Source organism: Zosterops lateralis, assembly GCF_965231275.1.
Source record: "Zosterops lateralis genome assembly, chromosome: Z".
Classification (NCBI taxonomy): Eukaryota; Metazoa; Chordata; class Aves; order Passeriformes; family Zosteropidae; genus Zosterops; species Zosterops lateralis.
Window position 1 is genome coordinate 62,464,057 of NC_139800.1, and position 24,269 is coordinate 62,488,325.

The window sequence follows — 24,269 nt, forward strand, 5'->3', positions numbered from 1 at the left end:
ATTTTCTACAGCAGCTGAACCTTTGCCTTTGGCAGAGTACAAGTGTATACATTATTTTCATGTAAGTAGAAAGCTGAACAACAAATTGCAGCTTCCTAGACCCAGGGGAAGTTTGTCTGATGTAAATGAAAAATTGAGTTGTGTAGTACTTCATGGTACTCTTCTCTCCAGACTTTCTTTGGGCAGTAAACTGTTCAAAATATATTGAATGTTGGTGTTGGCCTTCCACAATTAAATCTAGCATACTAGGCAATTGTTTTCTCAATTTCTTCAATAACACTGTATTATTTTTTTCATGCATTATTAGAAACTATAAATTGAATAGCTACAGTAGCTACATTAGTGGGGCTACATTAATGATATTAGGAAAGCACATAATTTGTTTCATACCTTATACAAATGACAATGAAATCAATGCTTAGACAAAGCTGTCTAGGGACCACATCTCCCAAACTACAATATTGATTTTGACTATACCAAGGGTTGATGCACATATTATTAACTTTAATGATAAAGAATAATTGTTTTAAAGACATTGTGAATTACAGTTAATTGATGTTTACCTTCTCTAGAAAATCATATACTCCTAAATGTTTCCCATTATTTTGAAAAATTATACAGTTCATTAGTCAGCAGAAATGGATGTACCAAACATCTAAAGGTTCTACTTCACAAGGGTAGAAGGTGATAAGAAATCTAAAGCATTTATATGATTTGAGATCTTTAGCTTTCAGTATTTGAAAAAGAAACACCCAGCAGATAGCTAAAATAACAAGGCAGCACTGGCACAGCAGGTGGACTACTATATCTCATTTCTTAAAGTACTATCAATCATATTTGCATATGGTGGTACAATGTGAGTTGAGCTTATTAAACATATATAAACACAGTAAATTATTTTGCAGCATATACAGCGAATCTCCTATAAACAAAGAGAGGGTATCTGCTACATTTATTTATTTTCTGTGCCTCTAGGCATGCACTCTTTCAATGATTATTCTTACAGATTTACATTCGTATCAATCAATAATATGTAACATTAATTACAGAGCTCCTCAATCAAACCAAAGACAAACAGTTTTCGGAAATGAAAAAACCCCTCACTTAAAGTTCACACCTACTCCTTCCTATAACTTGAAAATACTACAAGAACAAATTTGAATAGAGGCAATATCATGACATGGTTCAAGAGAAAGCTCAAATACCATGGCTGATAAAGAGAAGTTTCCCACTTTTGAACATCTCTGCTTAGGAATGTTGGTTTTATCAGATTTATTTGGTTAAAAAGTTCCCATATGCACTTTCACCATTGGCTATGGGCACTTCTTCCATATGCCGAAACACTCATAACCAAGCTGGGCCTTTGAAAGGCACCACTCATTGCTGACACGCTCAGCATAAGGTATGTGCAAACATTATTAAGATACTTACCCAAATAAGTGAATGTAATCCAGAAAGACAAAGAGAGAACAATGCATGAAGACTTGGTGAAACTCATATCTGTCATCTTTCAAGTTTTCATTCTTAGAAAGAATAACTGCAATCTTAATTCTCATTGACAGCCTTGGCAACTTGCTTCATTTCAAGAGTGTTCAAAATAATGGGATTGTTCCCAATGAAAGCTTTAAGAGAGCATGAAAATAGTAAAAAATGTCCTTAGGTCTCCTTGGTCTCTAGGAGGACCCAAAAGATCTAACAACACTATATTATTCAAAACCAGAACCTTAAGCACAACACACTCTAACAAAGGCACCAGCAGCCTCAAAAAACTGTCAGTTAATGTGATTAGCTATTTCAAGTAAGTGATACATAAATTATTTTTCTCATTTTTTAGGAAAGAACCACACGTTCAGAAGAGTATGTGCTCTCCCTCTAGCCTTTGTAAAAGTACACTTAAAAACCTCTGATTAGTCTTCTGCTGCCTATGCTCAGTTATATCATTCCATATTATATTGTCATGACAACACCTTTCACTATAAACTAAACTACAACTGTTGTATATAAGTGTATAAAACCTTTCATACATCAAGAAATTCTACCCAATCCTCTGTATCTACTAAGGATCTTCCAAACCAGCAATCCTTCCTCTGTGCTTTTTGTAGGCCTCCAGCTATTATTCCAGTGACTTTAGAGACGTATTGATTAGGCAGACATCCGCAACAAACTTCTCAATATATTTCTAAGCTTGTGGTCAGTGCTGTACAAGAATAATATGACTGCCACCTGCCTAAGCCAGACATCAAAAGCATGCTCCCAGCAGCACCAACACCAACACTGAAAATTTTGAGTATCCCATGACCATAGTGGGGCTAACTGCAATCACACCTTACCACTGATTGCAGGAATTCCTGATAAAAGTAGGAAGTGAAAAAGCAAAGTACACATTCCAACTTACTGAAATCAAACCCACAGAAAACCTCAATACAAAGTTATTAATTTATCCATTCTTTTGCTGTAATGTCTCAAGCTTTTTGGTCTCTACTTACAGTCCTAAGGGCTCCTGAAATTATAGAAATAAACTGCTAATTTACATAATATGCATAATTGGAAGGAAAATCAACTTTTCTTTTGATGGATCTCCCTCATCTGTTTTCCCCCTTTACCTGTTACAGAACTAGACTATCCGAGAATGAAGTTTAGGAGTTCTACTTTGTAATGCATGCCACCACTGAAAAAAACCCTAAAGAGCTACTTATCTTTTGAAGCTTTGAATTATATCTTTATTTTTATCTTTGAAGCTTTTGAATTTTAGGCCACATGTTGCATCTAGTTTGACAGATATCCTTCTTTGTGCTATCCCCTATTTTTAGATGGTGCAAGACCAGAGCACAAACTGAGATTACCTTACTTAGATCTAAGAAGAGTATTTTACTTCAGTCAGCACTGTGTCCTACATATTACACATCAATTAATTTAAATTAGTCTTTTACTTGTTACCTTGTTTCTCAAAACTACCATGTGTTCCTGGATGAACTGCACGCCCATAACCTGAAATCAGCCCCAGCTCTCCAAAGGAAGTAGCAATGAGGAACTTGTTTTCTTCAAAACTCAAAGTCCCTCAAAGCCCAGGAAATCCTTCACAAACAAATCAAAGTCAGTTGGCAGCTCAGATTCATTATCTGCTTAGGCTGGCCACCTAAACATTTTTCTCCTGCAAGAAATTACCAAATGAACTTTTTCATGATGGAAAAGAGACCTAAACAGTGATTGATAGAAGCAACCTTTATCTGCTTCTCAAAATACTTAGAAAATCAAAACAACAAAGCTTTACTCCCCACACAATTTCAGCTGCTGGATTTTCTTCTCAAGTAGCCACAGCACCACACAGCCTGTGTGGTTTTTAGTGGAAAAGTTTGGGCAAGGCCCTTTCCATCCATGGTGTTCAAACACCATGGGACTTTCATCTGGCTCTCTATGCTGGTACTCACAAGCAAGCATCCAACATATTAGGTGACTTGTGAACCCCTGTACCACAATGGCCATGGGCTGGTGGGCCAGTCTCACACACCACTGCAGCCCATCTTCCAGGCTGCACGGGAGCTGAACTGCCCAATCTAGGGGGCAGCTAGAACCACAAACCACTGTGTGTCATCTCAAATTCAACTACAAAAGTACTACTTTTGTCACAAGAGATGCTAAAGACATGTGACCAATTCAGATGCAAGGGTCTTCAATTTGCCTAATTAAGAACTTTACCTGAGTGTTAGAGCTGTCAAACTGCAATATGATATAATTTACATTTCTGGGCAATTTATATAGGCCTCCTTTCAATGGTCCCCAAGGTGAAAATCATCCAAGATAAATTTTTGATTCTTTGCAAACTGTTTTCCAGCAAAAACTGATTTTGGAACATAGCAGTTCTTTCAAACTGAGACTTCAATTGAATATAACTGCACTTTCGTACTCACTTCCTAGCTCCACTTGTGTACAAAGCAGACTTCTCTTTGATGAAAAGCTGTCAAATCTTAAATTTGAACAACTTGCTTGTCATGTTTTGTACAAGTTCAACAGTGATATTTTTTTTATCATAAAACTCTATCAAGTACATGCATTTGTCTCCAGAAAACTGCATGTCCTCTGCTTATTATCGAATTAATATTGTAAAACAGAAGACTTTAGTGAACAAAAATACAGAAACATCTGTATGTTATGCAGTAGGATAATTCTGTGTTTTAGAAAGGAAGAAAACACTTGTGTAGAGTATTAAACATCATGCTTCTCTATTGTCAATCACTGAAATTCCAGCCTGTAGGAATGAAAATCAAAAAAAACATTAAGGCCACCAGTCACTGTAGAAAGGCTCTTACTCTCTTAATTAATACTGCCATGGGCTCTTCCTAGGTGTTTTCATTGATATAATTGTTCTTCAGAGTATATGCAAGAAAGAGAGCACATGGCAGATCTACCTGTCCTCCAAAAAACTTATTGCACTTCTGAAGTATTAACTCACAAGGGACAGCAGATAGCATTGGGTTAGATATCTATTAGTCCTTCAGAGATACTTCTACCATGGCTATGGAAAACATGCATTGCTTCAGTATAACTCCAGGGAAAGAGATAATTTCATAATTCTGCCATTTCATAGTCCATAAAGTTACAAAAACTGATAAAAAGTCAATTTCAGCATTAGCTAGACCATGAAGCAATTTTCATAAAATCATTAGCCTTATTCTAAACTAAATATTATATGAATTTTTGCATTATCAACTTTATATTACCAAACTGAACTAAAAATGCTTTGGACAGTTTAAAAACTTAATACAGAATTTCAATTCCATTTCTACATTTAAAAGTCAGGTTCTCAAACCATAACTTTACAAAGTTCAACCAACTTTAACACAGCTATAGAAGCCAAAATATTGTTTGAATATTTCATAGGCTATTATGATTCTCTCCTACCTCTGGCCATGCCTATCCATTACGGATCTAAGTCCCACAGCAAAAAAAAAGCCTTTATTTTTTTAGAAGACAAGACAGCCAGTTCATGACTCTGGGGGGCAGTGCCACTCATGCAGACACTAATGTCACTAATGTTGTTCCAAGCTCCCTGCCAGCCAGCTGCTTGCAGCAGAACAGTCAGTCTGACCTTTGGCCAGGAGGAGGAATGGCTCAATAGCATGAGAAGCTGCCTTATCTAATGGATTAAGTACAGAACCCAAGCGAAATGCCACCTTTGACAAGGACTTGCTCTGTTGGCCTTAGCTGAGTCAGTTAACCTTTCTTAGTTTTCCATCTTTAAAATGGGAATTATAATTCTACTCTATCTGTGCTGATGCAAACATGTTGCAACAGACTGATACCATAAATGCTTGAGGTCTCTTACAAAGCAAGTCAGTGTAATGCCATAATCAAGTTAAACTCATCTCACCAGCATACTTAAAAAAAAACTAATCACACGTCATCCCTTCATTGTATGTATAATTATAAATGTTATGGTTAACAGAAAATATCTTTTCATAAAATAGCTTTAAAAAATAGCTTTTAAATCCTGTTTTTTCCATTACTGTGCTAGAATTGGTATTTAAAACCCAGTACCTTTGCTGTACATAATATTGGACCACATCTTCAGGTGACCTATATGATAGGATCTGATGAAATATTTTATCTACCACAGAATTCTGCCCATCTGCTAAATTTTTGTACTTTGTGGAGATACTTCAAGTGTATATTGAAATTTGTTTGCACTAATTGACTGAGCAAATTACTTTTGGAACCGTATTTCCAAAGGGCCTCTGAATTTATTCATTCAATTTTAAACGCATGGGCTTCCATACCTTTGTGAATTTAATGTTTGTGTTCATCACGCTGACATTTCCTAGCATTTAAAGAACTATTTCAAAGACCATTTTTTCACATGTGATGTTACAACAGTTTAGCAGGACAGATTTTAGAAAAGACATTTACATTCAGCACAATTAGCCATCTTGGCGTCTTCATCCTACTTTCAAGTATTGTAATCAAAATTTAACATGAAATTTTCTTAGAAGAGAGGCTGAATTCCAGACATAAAACCGGGAGAGGGGAAATAAAAGGAAGAAAACAAAAATCTGACTCATTTTATATGCCTAGTTTCTCTTCTTTAGAGGGGGAAAACCCTGAAAAGCTTTTGAAAACAAACCTAAATATCACTGAGCTCTCTAGTAAAGTCTCTCTGCTATATAATGTTCTGAAATCACAGTACTCAGAAAAAACACAGACAATTGATTAAAAATGAGGACAGAAATACAAATAAATTTACTTCTAATGAAGACTGAAGACACAGTAATCAAAGTGTTAAAAATTCATTTCATGCACATTTCATTTGCCTCTTAGCTGATATTTATCACATAATTCTGTGAGAAAGTGGAGGCCTAAGATGCTCCAGATAAATGTCTCAATTAATTGTACAGAGATAGCCCTCTTTGAGCTGAACCAGAGCTGTGAGCTCTTTATTAAAAGCACTATTCTGTAGCCTGTAACCTTGTTCCTTGACTCCTCTCTAGTTTCCAATTTAAACAAGTCCCCATGCGGCCCACTCTAAAGGGCTTTGTCTCCCTGTCATTGTTATGAGAGCCAAGGCATCCTGGAAGTGTGAAATCAGACCTCATGAGCTGAACGGTTCCCCAGGGAACACAAGACCTCGCAGAAGGTCAAAGTCATGGGCTGGACCCTCTGAAAGCGTCTGATCGCTGGTCTGTGACACAGCAAGAAGGGTGGGGGGAGGGGGAGAAGGGAGCCAGGGGGCTAGAATTGAACACATCTTAATTAAAGCCCGAAGACTACAAAACAATCTATTTTCTAGTCAGACCATCTTATGGAGCTTGAGTTTTGCTCTGCTAATGAATCTGAGTTACTATTATTCCTTAAAAGCTCAGCACTTTTGCTGAAATTGATCAAACCTGTGGCACGTATTTTCCCACTCTGCTTACTTTTTATCAATGATAAGGCAGAGATTTTGAATTTTATTTCATGACACAAGGAAAAGAAACAATGCATCTGCCCCAGTAAAAGAGATGCAGACACTGCCTTGCAAAGCCAGCAGCCTTGCACAACCACCCACCTATACCCGACTACGCTGCAGACGGAATAGATACATCTGGCTATTGCCTAAACATAAACTATGTCACAGTAAAGGGCTTATTGCTTTACTCCCTGTAGGTTATGTAGGTTAGGTGAAATCCATATGTACAATGTCAGAAATCAACTGTCATGATGAGTCCATCATACTTTAGGTTTTATTGAACCACCAGAAAATCTCTTATATCAAAGATATCAAAGGATGCCACTGTAGGTGCAGCATCTATACTGCCAGCAAGCAGCCAAATCTTTGAGAAAGTCTGCCAGAGATACCACGAGCAAGCAGAGATTTAGGGAAAGAGGAATATAACTCTTTCTAACTCAGCATTTAGGGAGAAAAGAGCCATGCACTGAGTAGCTAAAACACAATGGAGGATCCAATTGAAAGTTTCTTCTCAGACAGAGAATGAAAAAGTAAACTTCATTTTCAGTATCTTCCCATTCATTAGATTACACTTTCAAAGAATTTATACTAAATAATATATAATTTCTGGAAAGGAGTATTTGCTGTGAGTACAATTTCCAACAGAATATAATTTTGCATTGGTGGAATCCCTGAAATTGTGTACTGATTATGAAACGACACTGTTTTTCTGGGGGAAACAACCACAGAAACCCAATAATTTTCCCAAAGGCCCTGGTCCTAAAAGATACCCTATTTTTCAGCTCTCCCAAAAACTGAGTTAAGCTTTCAAGCACCAGTGGGGAGATTCTCAGTAGTTCTTCCTCTCCTAGATCTCCTGGCAAGTGGGTTGAGTGAGAAGTCTGACTGTACTTTTCTGGGGTATTTTTAATATCCAGTTATGGTGTGTTCCAGTAGTACAGCATTTCAAAAGTGGTAATGTCTACTTGCTCCCCTGTCTACAACTTAACTGAAATTTCAGCTCATCCTGGCACATTATTCATTGCATGTACATGTGAAGGGGGTTTTAAGCTGAGACCCAGACTGCCACCCTTAATTACTCTCTTTTTCAAAAAAATCTGTACTGATCCTAAGGATTTGAAGCACACTGTCCAACATTTGGCTACTGAAAGTGGAGAGAAATAACTCCTCTTGGCTATCAACAGTTTATTAGGGGCTTAAGAAAACTGACCTACTGTAGTAGCATTCTGCTGAGGGAGGCTACAAGCTTTCCGAGGAAAGAAGTAGAATTGAGGGTTTCATTGAAAAGTAATTTGTGCTTTTTACTCATTGATTCAACAGGAGTCTCAACTGCTTTTTATTCACACAGAGTTAGTACAGTATTACAATGCTGCTCAATGTATGGTACAAAGGAAAAATTTCACGTTTTGAAAGGGAGGGGAAAAAAAATCCTTGCAATGGTAGTAGGATTGATGACTACTTAAAAGATTACAGATTTTTTTTTTCCCTTTGTGCTTATGTTTAATGATGGCATATTAAGAATTTAAAAAATCTAGTCAGCTCAAACTAATAAATTTTGATTTATTACTTCACGTGAAAAGATTCCTGGAAGTGAAATGGGATATGTTTAGCAGACAGAAAACAGAGCAAAACTCACAGATATTATACAGTTGTTCCAGCTACTTTTCAGACTTGGGAGCAAAAGATTAACTCTAAAAACACAATACAGTGTGATGAGCAAACTGGCTTTTACTCATAGAAGGAATCCTCAGTGGTCTAAGTAAGACCACTGATGACAGAACTCTTCACACTAATTACTTAGTTGAATAAAGGTGGGTCAAGTATTGAGAGAATTTTTGCAAACATGATTTATTGACAATCACCAAACACCCACTTTATTTCTCCCTATTACTATTCAAAGTTTTATTTTAAATGAATAACCTGTACATAACTATAAGTTACTAGAAATAGCTAAAAACTGCAACAGCACACAATAAAACCACTTCCTCTTTTCAAAATACTCGGTTACTTTCGTCCAGAATATACAAGATTTCTGCCACATTTGCAATTTGCTGCCATCTTACAAAATACATATACTGTATAAATGCTTTTTCTTACTAACAAGGAAAGATACTGAGTGTTCTTCTCCATCTTCCTGTCTATCATCCTAAATATAATGTCTGAAAAATTTTGGTAGCTCTATACATCTTTAATTGAATCAAATATATTTCCAAAAAAATTGTTCAACCAGCACAAATAACACGTTGATTTGGAAAAGTCAAAGACTGAACGAGATCACAGACTGAATTATGCCATTTGCCCCTGAATAACTTAATATCTCTCTCTGTTCAGACAACATTGGATTATAAGGTCAAACCAGATGAAGGGATCTTTAGAAGCATTTCTACAGCCTCACCAAAAATAGAATCTGTTATTTTGTGTGCCACAAACTGGACAATCAATTTCAGCAATAAAATGAAATTTTATCACTATTTCCTTCTCTGAATACTGGTAGTCATATTAATTATCAAAAACTACTAAAAATCATGTAAGTTGCTCTCTGCTCCTTTAACAAAAGATTTATTGTAGTTTCCTTTTACTCTCTTCCCATTTTTAAAAAATTTCATCATTATTTTAAAGCAGAGATAGCCATTTTCTGACACAGATGCAGCTCATTTTGCTCCATTCAACTCATGTGGTATGAAGGTGATTGTACTTAGAGGAGATAACCTGGACACTTCTGGAGAAATATGGTCAGTATGGCTGAAATACTTTTTTATTATTTTGCAAAGCAACACGTCAAATAAACCATTCAACTTAAAACATAAAATTTAAAAAATTAAAAAAAAATTCTTATTTCCCTTATCTTTAAAAGATAAGCAGTAGCTATAGAAAACTGCAGAAATGTCTCAAACCAACAGCAGCCTCACTAAATATCTAACAGGTATGAAGTGGTTCTTTTGGAAACAACTTTAAAGTAGTATCTAAGTCTGGAACCTTTTATTTGTCTTGTTCCTTGGAATTTAATGTTGATAATTTTGTATAGTTTCATCTACTAAAATAAAAGAAGTTTATTCTGTGTAATTTTTATAGGCTATCTGATGGAGAAAAATGTCTATTTCACCTTTATCAGAAAGAACCTACACAGGGCTCTGCTAACATTAGAATGATTTGCTGCCTTGCTTATAAACCTTTTATTTATGTTTAGATTTTTTCGGTAATGAGTAGAAGGTGAAACTGCACAAACAGAACGATCATTTGTTTTAAGCATTTTTTTCCCAGTTCTAAAACCACCAAATCTTACTACGGTATTCAGTGTCACAGAAATGAAATGAATCCTTGCCTGTGACATCAGCTGCCATCAATGCTTCTGCCCTGATGACCTTCACCTGAAGAAATCCCACATCGCTGATGTTATGGAACATCATCATTGGACTCTAAAAAATAATAAAAAGAAAAATAATTCTGGATTGAAAAAGAGACAAACCAAAAGCAATATTAACACTCTCCTCCTAGCCCAGATGTAAGTTACCGTAATTCTGTCAACATACTTTGACTTTTAAATATTATTTGCTGAAGAGCATGCAGTTGTTTGCATTTCTTCCCATATTTTGCAACTTTAACTTATCAATGAAAATTACAAATGAAAATTTAGAATATGATTGATTAAATGTAACACAAATTCTAGTGAATTAATCCCCTAATACTATGGAATTACTGTACTTCAAAAATTGAAATTATAGCAGTAAATTAAGAAATTAACACAAAAAATAAAACAATTCCTCTCCCTGATTTATTTTGCAAGATATGTGTTCACATTTTCCCTCTGATGGCTCCAGTATTATCTTGAGCAGTGACCTGGGGCCAATATAGATTTTTGTAGTTGACTATTACATGCAAGCTTGCATATATCATATACACCTATATAAGCTTGTGAATAACATCAGCAAAAGAAATCAAAAGAGGATAACAACTACTTAATAACTTTCATAATAATCACATGCAGAAAGGATAAAAAAAGAATTAAATATGTTTCAAATTCCATGGCAGAAATCTCCTACCATAAATCGTTATATTTTTTAGCATAAATTTCTTCAAAATCTACATGTATAAAGAAGAGGAAGAAAAAAGAATTCACTACACTAACACTTGCATTTAGTCATCCAACATAGATTTAGAACGCTTATTAAAAACCATGTTCCACTGCTGCTCCTTTTTCAAGTAACTAAAACTAACTGGGAGTATGTCACCAATTAGGTGGGACATGCTGCATTTCTCAAACTCTAGCTTTTACTATTATTTAAAATCTGCAGAGTTTTAAATGATAAAACATTGAATGCAACTTTGAATCTGGAATCAATTTATAACTAGCCTGGCTCTATTGTTCACTTCTTAGATAACCTAGGAGAGGAAGTCCGAAAGAATAAACTAAAATTAGATCTGCAAATCCATATATGTGATCACATTTTTGGTAGGTTTTGCAAATTTTGTTCATAAATGCTAGCCCATACCTTTACTTTGAAATATTTTAAAATCTGGACTAATGTGTTTAATGCCTATAGTTTTTTCTAAAATTTTATTGTGATGAAACTTTTTCCACTGCCTATGACAATGTCCAGATTTCTACAAAAAGCAAGCACCAGGAAAAACAAAAATTCCTTAATTGATTACAAAAGCAAAATTTACTGTTATGGAAAATGAGAATAAATTATATCACTGAATCTAAAAATCACAGATGTTGCTTAAATGAAATAATAAATGTCAGCTTGCAAAAGCAGTATGCTTTTGCACAGAAAATCTATTAAGATGTTAGACATACAATATACATCCCTTTCTATTAATAAGACAATTCTAACAGTTAAACCACACTGATACTAATTTCACAAACTCCAGCTGACCATTTATTGTTTACAGTGAAGATTTGACCTTGCTACACTGAACTTAAAAATCCAATTAAGTGTAGTAGCTCATATGTTACATACATGCATCATGTTCTAACAGGGTAACAGTGAATAAATTTTTAAGAATTATAAGATAATCATCATAAATATGACTTAAAAATACTGATGGTCAACTTTAATCAGCAAACACTCAACTCCTTGTTCATGTGCTTACAAGCTGAGGGTAGCAGAGATGGTATTACAGATAGCACAGGTACAATTCAAAAGGGTCGTGGCACTGCTCATTTATTACAATGATGATCAGGGTTTGGAAGCTTCTTATCAGAACTGGTACCAGAACAGAGATAATTTTGTAATACGCATGATGAAAATAATTTTGTAATACGCATGATGAAAATGACAAGAGTTACAAAAATGTTTCCACATTCTACCCAAGTTTCCCAGCAACCAAAACAAACACCAAGCTGTAGAAATAAAACAAAGCAAAAAACAAATACAAAGTGAGACAAGCAAAGGCACCCGCTTCCTATGATGCCACAAAGTCCCCTTTTTCCAAATTTCATCCTGGTTAGATCACGCTTCAAAAGGGTGCTAGTGCTATATTTCGCTTTGCCACTTTTGTTAGAATCCCACAGAATTTTTGAACTTTATTTTCAGAAAGTACCTGGCTTAGATTCATTTACTGCACATACTGACTGGGGAGACTGATGAAAATGAATACAATGCCACAACAGATGCTCTTGGAGAAGCAAATTACTTCAATGCATTACTTTAAATATATAACTTTAAGTAATGATTTATCAGACGATATTCTGCCTTCTTATTTATGATTATTGTTGAAGGTATCAAAAATCCGCATAGTTTCTGAAGCCTAGAATTTCCATGGCAGAGGAATCACAGATTTGCTGGGAATCTTTTCAGCCCTCAATAGATGGGAGAAGATTGAAATGCTCTGGAGATGAGTCTTCTTTATTTTTTTAATGAAAGGCTGTATAATATATTTTCTGTATGGCTGCAGCAGCTGTCAGGAAGAGCATCTCAGTTCAGCTCTATTATGGGAGAAGCAATACCCCATCCCATGGCATTGAGATACACTGAGGGGCTAGTACTGATTGACAGCTTGTCACCATGACGTCTTATTCCATCTCTGTTATGGAGAAAATTAATGTCACACCACCAGCCTTATGACTCGCTGTCATCTTAGAACCGCTCACCTTTTATCAATGCTCTAAATAACATTTCAAGCCCATCGTCTCACAGTGGACAATCTGGTCAAGGGACATTAAATCGGATGACTGTGAAATGTCATAATAAAAATGGAATGCTAACAACTTCTCTAAACTAGCTCCTCTGGTTTTTAAACTGTGACAAGGGGGACCATGAGTTCAGCACACCAGTTCTGAAAAGGTCATACAATCTCTCTTGGTCTGTACCCATTAATGTGCCCCCCTCCTCACCCCAAAAGGAATTAATCTTTTCAGACAATTGTGGTAAAATAATGGTTCAAACAGTAATGCCTGTTTAATTTGTAGGGCTCTGATGTTCAGCTACAAATGGTTAAGTGACAGTAATAGAGTCATTTTCTAAGGCTATTTGATCTGATGGCAAGGTCAGCTCATTAACTGTTTTTGGCTGTAGAAAGGGTGCAAAATACATTTCTCAAATGGAAGCTAGATGTTTTTAAGAAGAAATAAACCCAAAAATACAGCCACTCAACAGAGAACTCTACATCTTGCTAATTGCACATGTTGTCTTTGAGTTCGTTCTGAAGTGCAGATATGAATACCGAAGTCAAATTGAACACCAGTGAAAATAAACCTAAAATATTAATTAAGTTGATCTTGGTAAATTCTTTCTTCTGCTGGTAATTTTAATAAAAACAGTAGAATTTATCAAAAAAGTATATAAATGTCACAATTTTCAGAAACACATAATGAGAAATTCATAGCTCTGCAATATGAATATCTTCCTAAAATGTAAATGTTTTCAAATGCATACACCAATGTAAATATATGAACAGACACATATCCTTGTATTTGCAAGAAACAGGAATAAACCAGATCAATCTTATGCCACATAATTATGCTTTACACTCGGGACAAAAAATTGAGGATTTTGGGAAAATTATTAACAGTACAGTCATAACGTTTCTATACTGCTATTGAAATAATCAAACCCATCAGTATCACTTGTCTGCCATATCATCACACAGAATAAACCACAGAAATATGTTATTGTTGCTGTTGGTAGCAGGAACTATGGCACCTCAAAATCATATCCATCAAAAAAATTATTCTACTCATAGACATCTGTTTTGACAACCACAGACTGTCTTGGTGGATTCCAAAATGTGCAGTAACTCTCTTAATTGTAATTATTTTTCAGAGATGGTGGACAATATCCTAGCCTTCAGTTCATTTTGGAATATTATATTTAGCCTCGCTAAGTCACCTCTATTAAATTGTGTTTATGATAACACTATTGGTGTATGAGTTGTACAAGCATTAGCAGACAGCTGATACAGTGGAGATAGACAGAATAAATTTGCTGAAGCACACATCCTGCTAATCTGTTTGAAGAATATTGTACAGCATTAGTACTAGGATTTCATGTTATCTGCACAGCCTGATAAGGTACATCTTTATTAAATTCAGTTATTGAAAGGATGTCCGTCATGGAATAGGAATATTTTTAAATCTTAAAAATAAATTAAGCAGCCTCTTTGATAGTCAGAGCTTGGTTTAATGGCTGAGTGTCTAGAGAAGCCCTTCTAAACACCTGGCAGCATTGTACAATAAAAGCTTTGTAATTGCAAGTGGAAATAGCATTTTTTTCCTTCTTTCTTCGTGTGTAGTGAGACAGTTACTTTCAGTGATTTAGGTATTAGCAAATGCTGGAGTAAGAGCTCCCCTCTCTGTTGCTTTGATAAAACTACAAAGATTCTGTGTAATGTGAGGATGCTGGGAAATTAAAATAATCTACTTCAGAATATTTTAAAATGGAAGCATTGTTTGAAACATTTATTTTGATGTGCTTTCAGCCTCTAATATGAAGACAAAAAAGTTTTCTTGCCCTTTAACAGATGATCCAAAAAATAGCTGAAAACCATTAGAACCTCAAATTATTCGGCATAAACAATCACTAGAAAATGTCAAGTTGCTGAATGATCCCTTTGTCAATTTGTGCTTGGTAAAAATTATCTGCAAGGCAGTAAAATCATCTTTGTTATGTGACACCTTAACAAACAGTTCAATTACCATGTAAAAAATAACCTTATTGTATGAAGAGCATTTGTAGCCTTCTTGATGTTACCTGTTCTGGCTGTAACTATTTGTATATTAATAACTAGTTTAAATGATTTTCATTGACTAGGTGTGACTAGAATAGAAGAGATATATTTAGATTTCCACCTCATTCTAGTTATTTTTTTATATAGGCCAATATTTTGCTAACAAAGGATGAAAGAGAATTTCATACATATCTCTTCAGTATCTCCTCTCGCTCCTTCTGGTCCTCCAGGGAGTTGATGGAGAGGTCAGAGATAGTGACTGCAGCTGAGGCTGTGAGAGTGACCAGCAACACCAGGTATCCCTCTCCCTCCTCTAGAGGCATCTCCAACTTGTGGGTTTGTTCTTTACTCAGGGTCGACAGGTCAACCTGGCACCTAGAAACACACATTCTCCATCAGCATGTGGTTTTTCTCACCTCAAACGAGCACATTGGCTTGCTTGCATTCAAATGGACAAAAACCCAAAAAACCAAAGTAAGCAGAAACTCCCACCCAGCTTCTGAAAAAACCTCTTAATTTCTCTTCAGCTTTAACCCATGACGCTTGTTTCTCTTTTTTTAGAGCTACAGTTTTAGAGCTACAAACAAACAGTTTTGAAGTGAAAAATCAATATGAATAAGAACACAAAGACACTAGAGACAAGATTAGCTAACATTCCTTACTGAAATGCGGTAAAAAAAATTTTGAAAAATCCAATCCAGATACAATTTTACTTTTAATTATATCTCTTGTATAGATACAAAATGTAAGTTTTCATGTGAACAGTTTTTCCCTAACAACAGTAAAAGCCCTTTCTTAAAAAATAAAATTCTACATGGGCTTAATTATGATGGCATAAAGATGACTGAGCATAGAGAAACTCAACTTATGCACCTCCTGAAAGGCTCAGCTCTCATGCAGTAAACTGTGTGTGGGTAGAATGCTCATGCTGGCACCTAGGGTAAAATCTGATACCACAACCCCCTATATAATAAAATGTCTCATGCTGTAACAAGCAAGGATTACATCTAACTGCACAGAGCGTGTGCTGAGTGTGGCTAAAGCAAATCTGCCCTCCTTGATCCTCTTCAAATAACTCTGGCTGCACCATACACTGAACTAATGAAGAATGATTCCGTATGTGCCAGACAGCAGAAACAGCTTTGCAACCTCTTTAGAAATATAAGTCAAAGCAAGGAAGGTAAAAGAGTATCTCTGTTACTCAAGAGCTGACTATAGCTTTTCGAATAAAACAATAATATCTTGATGTTGATTAGTCTATCCACAGCTTAGATGTTTTAATACTTTAATTTGTACAATGCACAAGTTTCAACTTTCCTAGATTGCAACTCTGAGCATTTATAGAAATTCCGTGTGTGTGTCAAATGTAATGTCAGCTTGCATTGGACAGAAATTTCTGGGAAAAAGCACTATGCGGAATACTTATAGCATCCCAAAATAAGTTTTGCCAACTTTTTAAATAAATAAAAAGCTCTAAATAAAAACACCAATATTACTGAAATAAAATAAATGTATGTAGTTTATGTATAGGCTAGCCATTGTATACTCTACTTTCAACAGTGATTATTTAATGTGACAAGTGCATGTACTATATGCCCCTAATTCACTAAACTAAGCATCTAGCAAACTCTTCTCATAAAATGTCAATTGATTTTGAAGGCAATGTCGTCACTGCAGGGCCAATAAACTGAGAAGAAGGTGGCAGACATGAAAATATAGCCATTTAAGGATAGGAAATAGCCAATTATGAGAATAAATGCATCCTCGTAAAATGAGCATTGTGCTATCACAGGCAGATCAGATTTACTACAGGAAAACTGTCTTTTGTTTCTATAAGGACATTTACTGCCTATTATGCAGTTCACTTAACTAGTGCAAAGCTCATAGAGTAACAAGGTTCAATAACCTTACATTAAAAAAAATTCTAATTAATGTAGTACTCTGAGCTTAATGCTTTTCTTCTATTTTGAACTCTTTGTATGATAGGAAGTGAGAAATTAAATTGGCAATAGAAAGGAAAAATAAAGCTGTTGCTATCAGTGCAGGCTGATAGTCAATACAAGCTTTGTACATGTACATAAACAGTCAAATTCTTATTTAGGGTGCAGTAAGGAATTTAAAGCCCTCCTTAAGACAACAAATATTGTAATCATGCATTCAAAGCTATAGTAGGTTAAAATATCCCTGGTATTAAGTACTCTTCAAATTTATTTTATTTATTTATTAATTTATTTCAAAACACATACCACTCAAAAATAGGACTCAGCAACAATATTGAGTCTTCAACCAATAAACATTTAAAGTACCAGTCTAAACTCTCCTAAAATCAGTGGAAGAATCAGAAAGCCATTATGATACTAGTAATGCAGAAATAATCCACTCTCACTCAAAAATAGGCAACAAAAGCTACCCCACATATATCCACCAGAAAAAGGCAGTAAATGTATGATTACAATTATACAATGAATGTATAATTACAATGTATAATTACAATTAATACAGTGGGTCTGAGATCCAATTTCTTCAATTCTTGAAACTACAACACTTTAACAACATGAGTAGTCCATTTTTTTTACTTAGGCTAGAAGAAGAAACTGACAATTTGATTTTACCTGTGCACCTTTCCTACAGCAATAAAATATTCCTAATAGCACCACACCTAGAACAGATTACCTGAGAAATTTTGATAAAAATATAGGGGTATTCCATTAAGGACTGTCACCTTTGAGCTTTATGGAAGTCCAGGTTAAGAGCATCTTTACGCACACAAATCTGAGCAGATTTATCACCCGTGCCAGGTGCTGTGCCCTGGCCTGGCAGGCGATGCAGCTTACATGTGCCTAACTTGAAAGTGCTAAGGCTCAAGGAGCACAAGGGGAGTGTATTTATAGCACATGCACTTCAGTAAAATGGTAAGACTTTCCAATCTACAGACACTGTAAGAAAATTTGCAATTTTTTCCCATTAGTAGTTAATTTTTTCATGATAAAAAATCAACTTCATTTGATCTCATGCAAAATTATCCTAAAAAAGAGGGAAAAAATAAATAATTTTTGTTTGTTCTCCTCTGTCCTCACCAGATCTTTGTATTGGACCAAAAAAACGAAGTCTGGTTTGACTCAGGTGTTACTTAAATACTAACTCTCTCCTAGAATAACCTTGACAGTCTCCAATAGGAAAACCACAAACCTCCTTTTTGTACTCCTTAGAAGGACTGAAGCTAACAAAATACTTCCAAAAATAAGCATCTGTTTGGAAAATGTCTGTTTTCCAAATGTAAATATCTTCGGAAAGCTCAAGCTGACAATGTCCCTTTATATTTTACTGAAATTATATTCAAGTATTCTGAGCTTTAAAGCTTTAGCAATGCTGACTTTTATACCAGTTAAGATGGTCTCTAAAAAGACATTTGTTTCCTACTATTGTGTCTCTATGAAGGACAAAGATACTTTGACGATGAAGGTGAACTTGTATGTTATGAGAAAGTGGTGCAGAATGAATGAGAAATTTTTGTTCTGTTTTCTCAATTTGAGAACCATGAAAAATTACAGCCATTCTGAGAAGACCATAAGCTGCATATGACCAGCATCTCTCACACTGAAAACATGAGAAAATACTAACTTTGTACAATCCTGTGTCTTAAGGAAGTATTCTTTACATGCTGCTGGTAAAGGCAAAGACTTTTTCCACCTGTAATGAGATCAGCCTGAAGAATAATTGACAAAAAATTGCCATTAACTCCACAGACAGATTTCCAAGTATGATATAAATCACATTGTAGGTAATGGTAGTTTTTAGGGCAGTTTGAGTTTTCCTGTATGGCCCCTTCTGTGAACACTTGTTTCAGCACTTCAAGTGGTGGGCAGAAGCACTGGAGCAATTTCCCTGTCTTGCTGGCTTTTTGGAAAGAGGCATAGGGGCATGTATCCCACCTATCAGTTTTGCATGTGAACACTACCAGACACCATGTGTAGCTGGATTTTCAGTCTTGAGAGATCAGAAGGGAGAAAAACCACAGAAGTGCATCAAACTCATGTGCCAAAGTTATCACAGATGAATTGCTCAAAAACAGGGTACAGCTCCCATGGAGGAAGATTTGAAGGTTCAAGGGGTATCTACCACTTGTCTGAAACTGTGTTCAGTGTGTTAATGACACAAAATTCTAGAAATATATTTCAGATTTATTTTTAATTTGAATATATCTGGCCTTTGGTTCTTTTTATGCCTTTCCTTACCAGTTGAAAAACCCTTTAGTGTTTCATGTTTTCTTCTAGTGAAGGAACTCATACACTATAATCATATCTCTTCTTGATCTTCCTTTTGATATGCTAAACACCTTCAGCTCCCTATACATTTCCTAGGAACATATCTCCTACAGCCCTCAAATGACTTTTTGTAACTTTTCTAATCCAGTGAAATTCTCCTGCATCCTTTTTAAAGTGTGGAAGGCAGAACTATGTGTAGTATTTTATTATCAGCATGTCTAACAGGTAAAAATCACCTCCCCTCTTTAGTTCTAACAGAACCTGGAATGTAAGACTGTGTTGGCACCCTGGTGAAATATTCTTGCTAATGAATGAATTACAAAGGTAGCGACATGACATAGAAGGCCTCTTAAAAGCCAGGTGGCCAGGCAAGTGAGAGACAGCAGATAGTGAGATCGTTTTCTCACATGACAAAATAAAGCATAAAAGAGGAACTGGCACAATCCTAAGTGATAGGGACAGAAAAGCACCACTTGGCTACAAACCAGGCAACTTAATTATCATCATGACTTGTTCAGGAACACCGATTTTTAACTCCACTGTGATCCAGGTCTATGCTGCTCCAAAGGATGCCAAGGAGAGGAAGCTGTGTGATTCCACAATTAGAACTGAGCTGGACACACATCAGAAGCAGCAAGGCATGAACTGCTACAATTTGTGAGACTCCACATCCTTTATGAGCAGAGTAAAATGTTCCAGTAAAACCAAGAAACAAAAGGAGAGGGAAAATTTTGCAAAGCACTAGCAGAAAATGATACATCTCAGAAACACTGAGTGTTGACTGCAGTAATGTGAATTTCTTGAAAGAATCAGAGCGTGACATTTTTAACTGTAAAGATAATGAGAAAGAAATTAAATTATGAACTCCACACGATGCTTGTGGTAAGTGGTTGATAGAGGTGTTAGATTGAAAACCAGGGAAGGTCCCAAAGGGGTAGGAGATAGTATCTCAGGTAACTAGGACATTGACTAAGGACGAGAGTGGTGCTAAGCTGGGGAAGCTGGAGAGGATCCCTGGGCAGTTGGGAGAGGTGACCTCAGCAGGACCTGGCTGTCAGTTGCCATGTAGCAACAGAGGGAAGGCAGGAAAGAGCTCTGCAGTTTGGGGTAAGTCAGCCATGGTAACAGAAATATAAAAGCTCTATGAAATACAATTTCACCAGTCACCAAGCAATGCCTGAACACAGGACTACTGTTTATTGCTTGCTAAAGGAAATACAGTCCATGCTACAATAACCTGCTGATGGATTTTGAAATGACAGATTAACTTTTTCCTAAGCATAGTTCTTCACCATAAAATTACAGATTTACTTTTGATATTGCACAGGCAGAAATTACTTACAACTGGTTTCTGATGTGATATTTCCTAGGTTGTCCCCATGGCACAACCACATACTACAGACTGTTAGTGCTGTCACTGGTGCAATTTCTCTGCAGCAAAATTAACACTTTCATCTGCTAAATCAGCCTATTGCTTTGATAAACATTATGTCTCCCTATATAGCACTGACCTCACTAGTTGGCCCAAGAAATTTTGGAAGAGCTTTCACACAGCTCCAATCTGTTCCTTTCATAAATTGTCACAAAAACCTATTTGCACTCTTCACCATTTTCTACACACTGTCATGCTCCTCATGTCTAAACTGACCATTCCATATTTCCTCCTCCCTTCTTTTTATTTTGCTACTCTTCAAGAAGTAGACTTCCATATGTGAGGAGACATAGGGTCAGAAGGAGGATTTGTAAACAGCCCAGCTTGCATGCAGCATTCTGTATCTCAGCATAGGTTGGAGAATGCTATCAATTTCATGTCAGAACACGACAATAAAAACTGTCAGTATGAGTTGTAAATACTAAAGTATCTGGTAAGACAAAGCTACTGAAGATTTGTGAGCAAAAACTGAAACCCTTTTGGCTTTCTAGTAGAAAAGAAGTGCCTCTGCATTAGCAGAGTAAAGATGTGCTGAGATAGGAATAAATAAGGTATGGAATACCTAAAGGCCAAATTTTGAGATGCAGTATTACATCTGTCTCCTTTTGACAACAATCAGAAATGGAGATGGCTCAGCATATCACAGGATTTTTCAAAGGCAGACCTGGCAGTAGCATTTTTACGTTTTAGTGCTTCAGGCATAATCTTTATTTTACATCAAGAAATGCATCTGCAATTCATTTAACTTTAGTCATCATGTATAATCAACAAACGATTATACACACAGACTACTGGTTGTGTGCTCTTCTGTGTTTGCACAGAATTGCTGTAACTCACATGTGCACACAGTTCAAGTCAGAATTACAACAGCATATTGACCATTATATTTACATTTTTACTATAATACACCTTTCAAAATTCCACATGCAGAAATTTTCAAACTGCAATGCAAAAAATATTTTTGAAAGACCAGCATAATAAAGTACTGGTTACCTTTCCAGAGGAAGCCATCTTGTTTATAGAGTTTTGCAAAATTGAGAAAACTTCAAGACTTTGCATTTTAACATTTTAAATATCAATTTTAATTAACATTAAACTAATTTTAATATTAACATGGACTTCACAAATACTATTCAAAACCTTCCTCTAGGGCAACAGAAAATTGCCAATATTTTAATATAAATCACAGTCTCCACAACACCTTTAGAAAAAGATCTGGGAAGAAACACTGGCAGTAGCATATTTAGTGTCCTTCACTCAGCTTTACATGCATGTTGGAGTACTCATATACAACTCAGTTCACTATGATAATGCTCAGGCCCCCGCAGCAAAATTACAAAAATGTCAGAGGAGGGAAAAAAAACTTCGAACCATAAATACTTTATAATTTTGTATTTTTAAAATAAAATCTCACTTTAATTTAGAAATTTGTTAGCATATTCCCATGCTTTCAGATTAATTGGAGAATCATAGTCGCATACCATTTTTATTTATGTGCATTCAAAAACCACTCTATGGTTGTGTTACCACAAAAAAAAAAAAAATCCCTAAACAGATGAGGCATAGCAGATTAGGAATTATAAACTTAAATAAATAATTTTCAGTATTTTAACTTTTGTATTTCATAGCATCCATTATATGGATACTCACAAAATCAATCTGAATATTTGTGTCAATATTTTGAGAGATTATGGGCAATTCCATTTTCCTATAGATAAAATTAATACACAGTCTTAATGAATTTGTTACATACAAAGTCTTTTTTTTCTTAATTTGCATCAAATGGGAAAAACGACAATAGCAGCTCTAAATACTTATGAAAATAGATATAGATGAAGTCAGCAGTAATTTCCTGGCACAAAATAAAAGCAAAAGTCAATGTCCTTTTAAAAATAAATGTGCATTTTTCATACCAATTAATAATGCTATAAATCCCGCTGCACCGGATTGCAAATAACTTCAGCTGAATAAAATTGCATGACATGGGATTTACTTATTCTCTATGTTCACAGAAACAACTTGTTCCCTGACAGCACTCATTCTTGGCAATTTATTGCAGCTGTCAGCAGCCCATTTGTTCAGATTAGTGCTATGCATAAAGGTGTAACAGTCATGAGGATTTATTAACTGATTATCGTAAAGGTGACAGTCAGAATTGCCTTCAAAAACATAAATGATAAGAAAGCTAAATAATTACATGACGATTAAGATCACCTTCATTTTGATCTTAGTATTACCTACATAAACTTAATGCAGTATGTTTTTAATCACAGGAGCATATTGACTCAATATAGAACATAAATTATTTGCTCATAGCAAAAACATGTGAATATTAAATATATTCACACTGAAAAATACACACACACATATGTTTCTACTTATCAGATGAAGCAATAACTAATGCCATTTATGCAAGTCTATACATTTCTTTAAATGCAAGAAGGTGGCCCATGTGGCTTTAGCTCCTGGTGCTTTCCATAAAAAGAACTTCTAGACCTCATTTTTTGGTCCTGGAATATTGATTTATTTATTTTTTTTAAAAGCTATATTCAGAAGGATGGCAGAATTTATCTCCTGAATAATGCAGCTCAGTTCTAGTCAGGAATAGTGTTTTCTCATACAAATCGGCGCATGATTGGAAATACATTTTCCTCAAAGCTCTTGTATGAGGTCTTTTCCCCATCTTTTGAATTACTGAAATAAACACTGAATTGATTCTAGGGTTTGGGGTTTTTTAGAATATTCTGAGATGGAAGTTCACAAGGTGCTACAACCTTTAAACTCTCATGGAGAATGCACACAATTGAAATTCAAATGTATTTTATAAACACAAAATGCTTCAAGTTAAGAATGGAAATCAACTAGTCAGCATTTCATTTCAGACATTGCTATACTGAACATGCCTGGGCATCAAGATGAAGACAGAGCTGTATGCTACTTCTGTGACAGACATCTCCTTTCACTTTTCTGAACCAGGATGCTATGCTGTCACTCATCCTTTTAACACCTTCCTCCGTCCCACAAGGAAGATCTTCCTCCCTCTTACAGGGGGATCGTACAAGCCACTCCTTCCACTTCCATCTTTGCCACCTCAAAACCAGAATCTCACTTCCATGTCTCCTCAACCTTCTCGAACATCTTTCCTGTATTTTCCTGCCCTCAGAAATGGATTGCAAGCCCAACACCTTGCAATCTGAGCACACATCATTGCTACCATGTCACATTCCCAGCTTTCACTTGCCCTTACCATGCTCCGTCCTAACAAGGACAATAATATACACAAGACCCACAGAAGCCTATGTTCTTGATTTCCCATTTCTTTTATTTCACAAAACTGCAGCTGAGACATGGTATCATTCCAGGAGAGTTTACAGCATTCTGGTTTGAAATACAATTTGCAAGTAACTGAGCTTAGCACAGAAAAAACACAGATTTTCTGTGCTATTTTCCAGGAAGATCCTGG

The 24,269-nt window shown here is 35.6% G+C and overlaps 1 protein-coding gene across 1 annotated transcript in view; it reads right to left on the minus strand.

Annotated features, from left to right (window-relative positions):
* MCTP1 (multiple C2 and transmembrane domain containing 1) overlaps positions 1-24,269 on the minus strand; it is a gene marked incomplete at its 3' end in the record, with an annotated part of 205,984 nt that overhangs the window by 97,531 nt on the left and 84,184 nt on the right. The window contains 2 exon segments of the mRNA XM_083884436.1: positions 10,263-10,356; positions 15,298-15,484. Of these exon segments, the coding sequence (XP_083740562.1) occupies positions 10,263-10,356; positions 15,298-15,484 (281 nt within the window).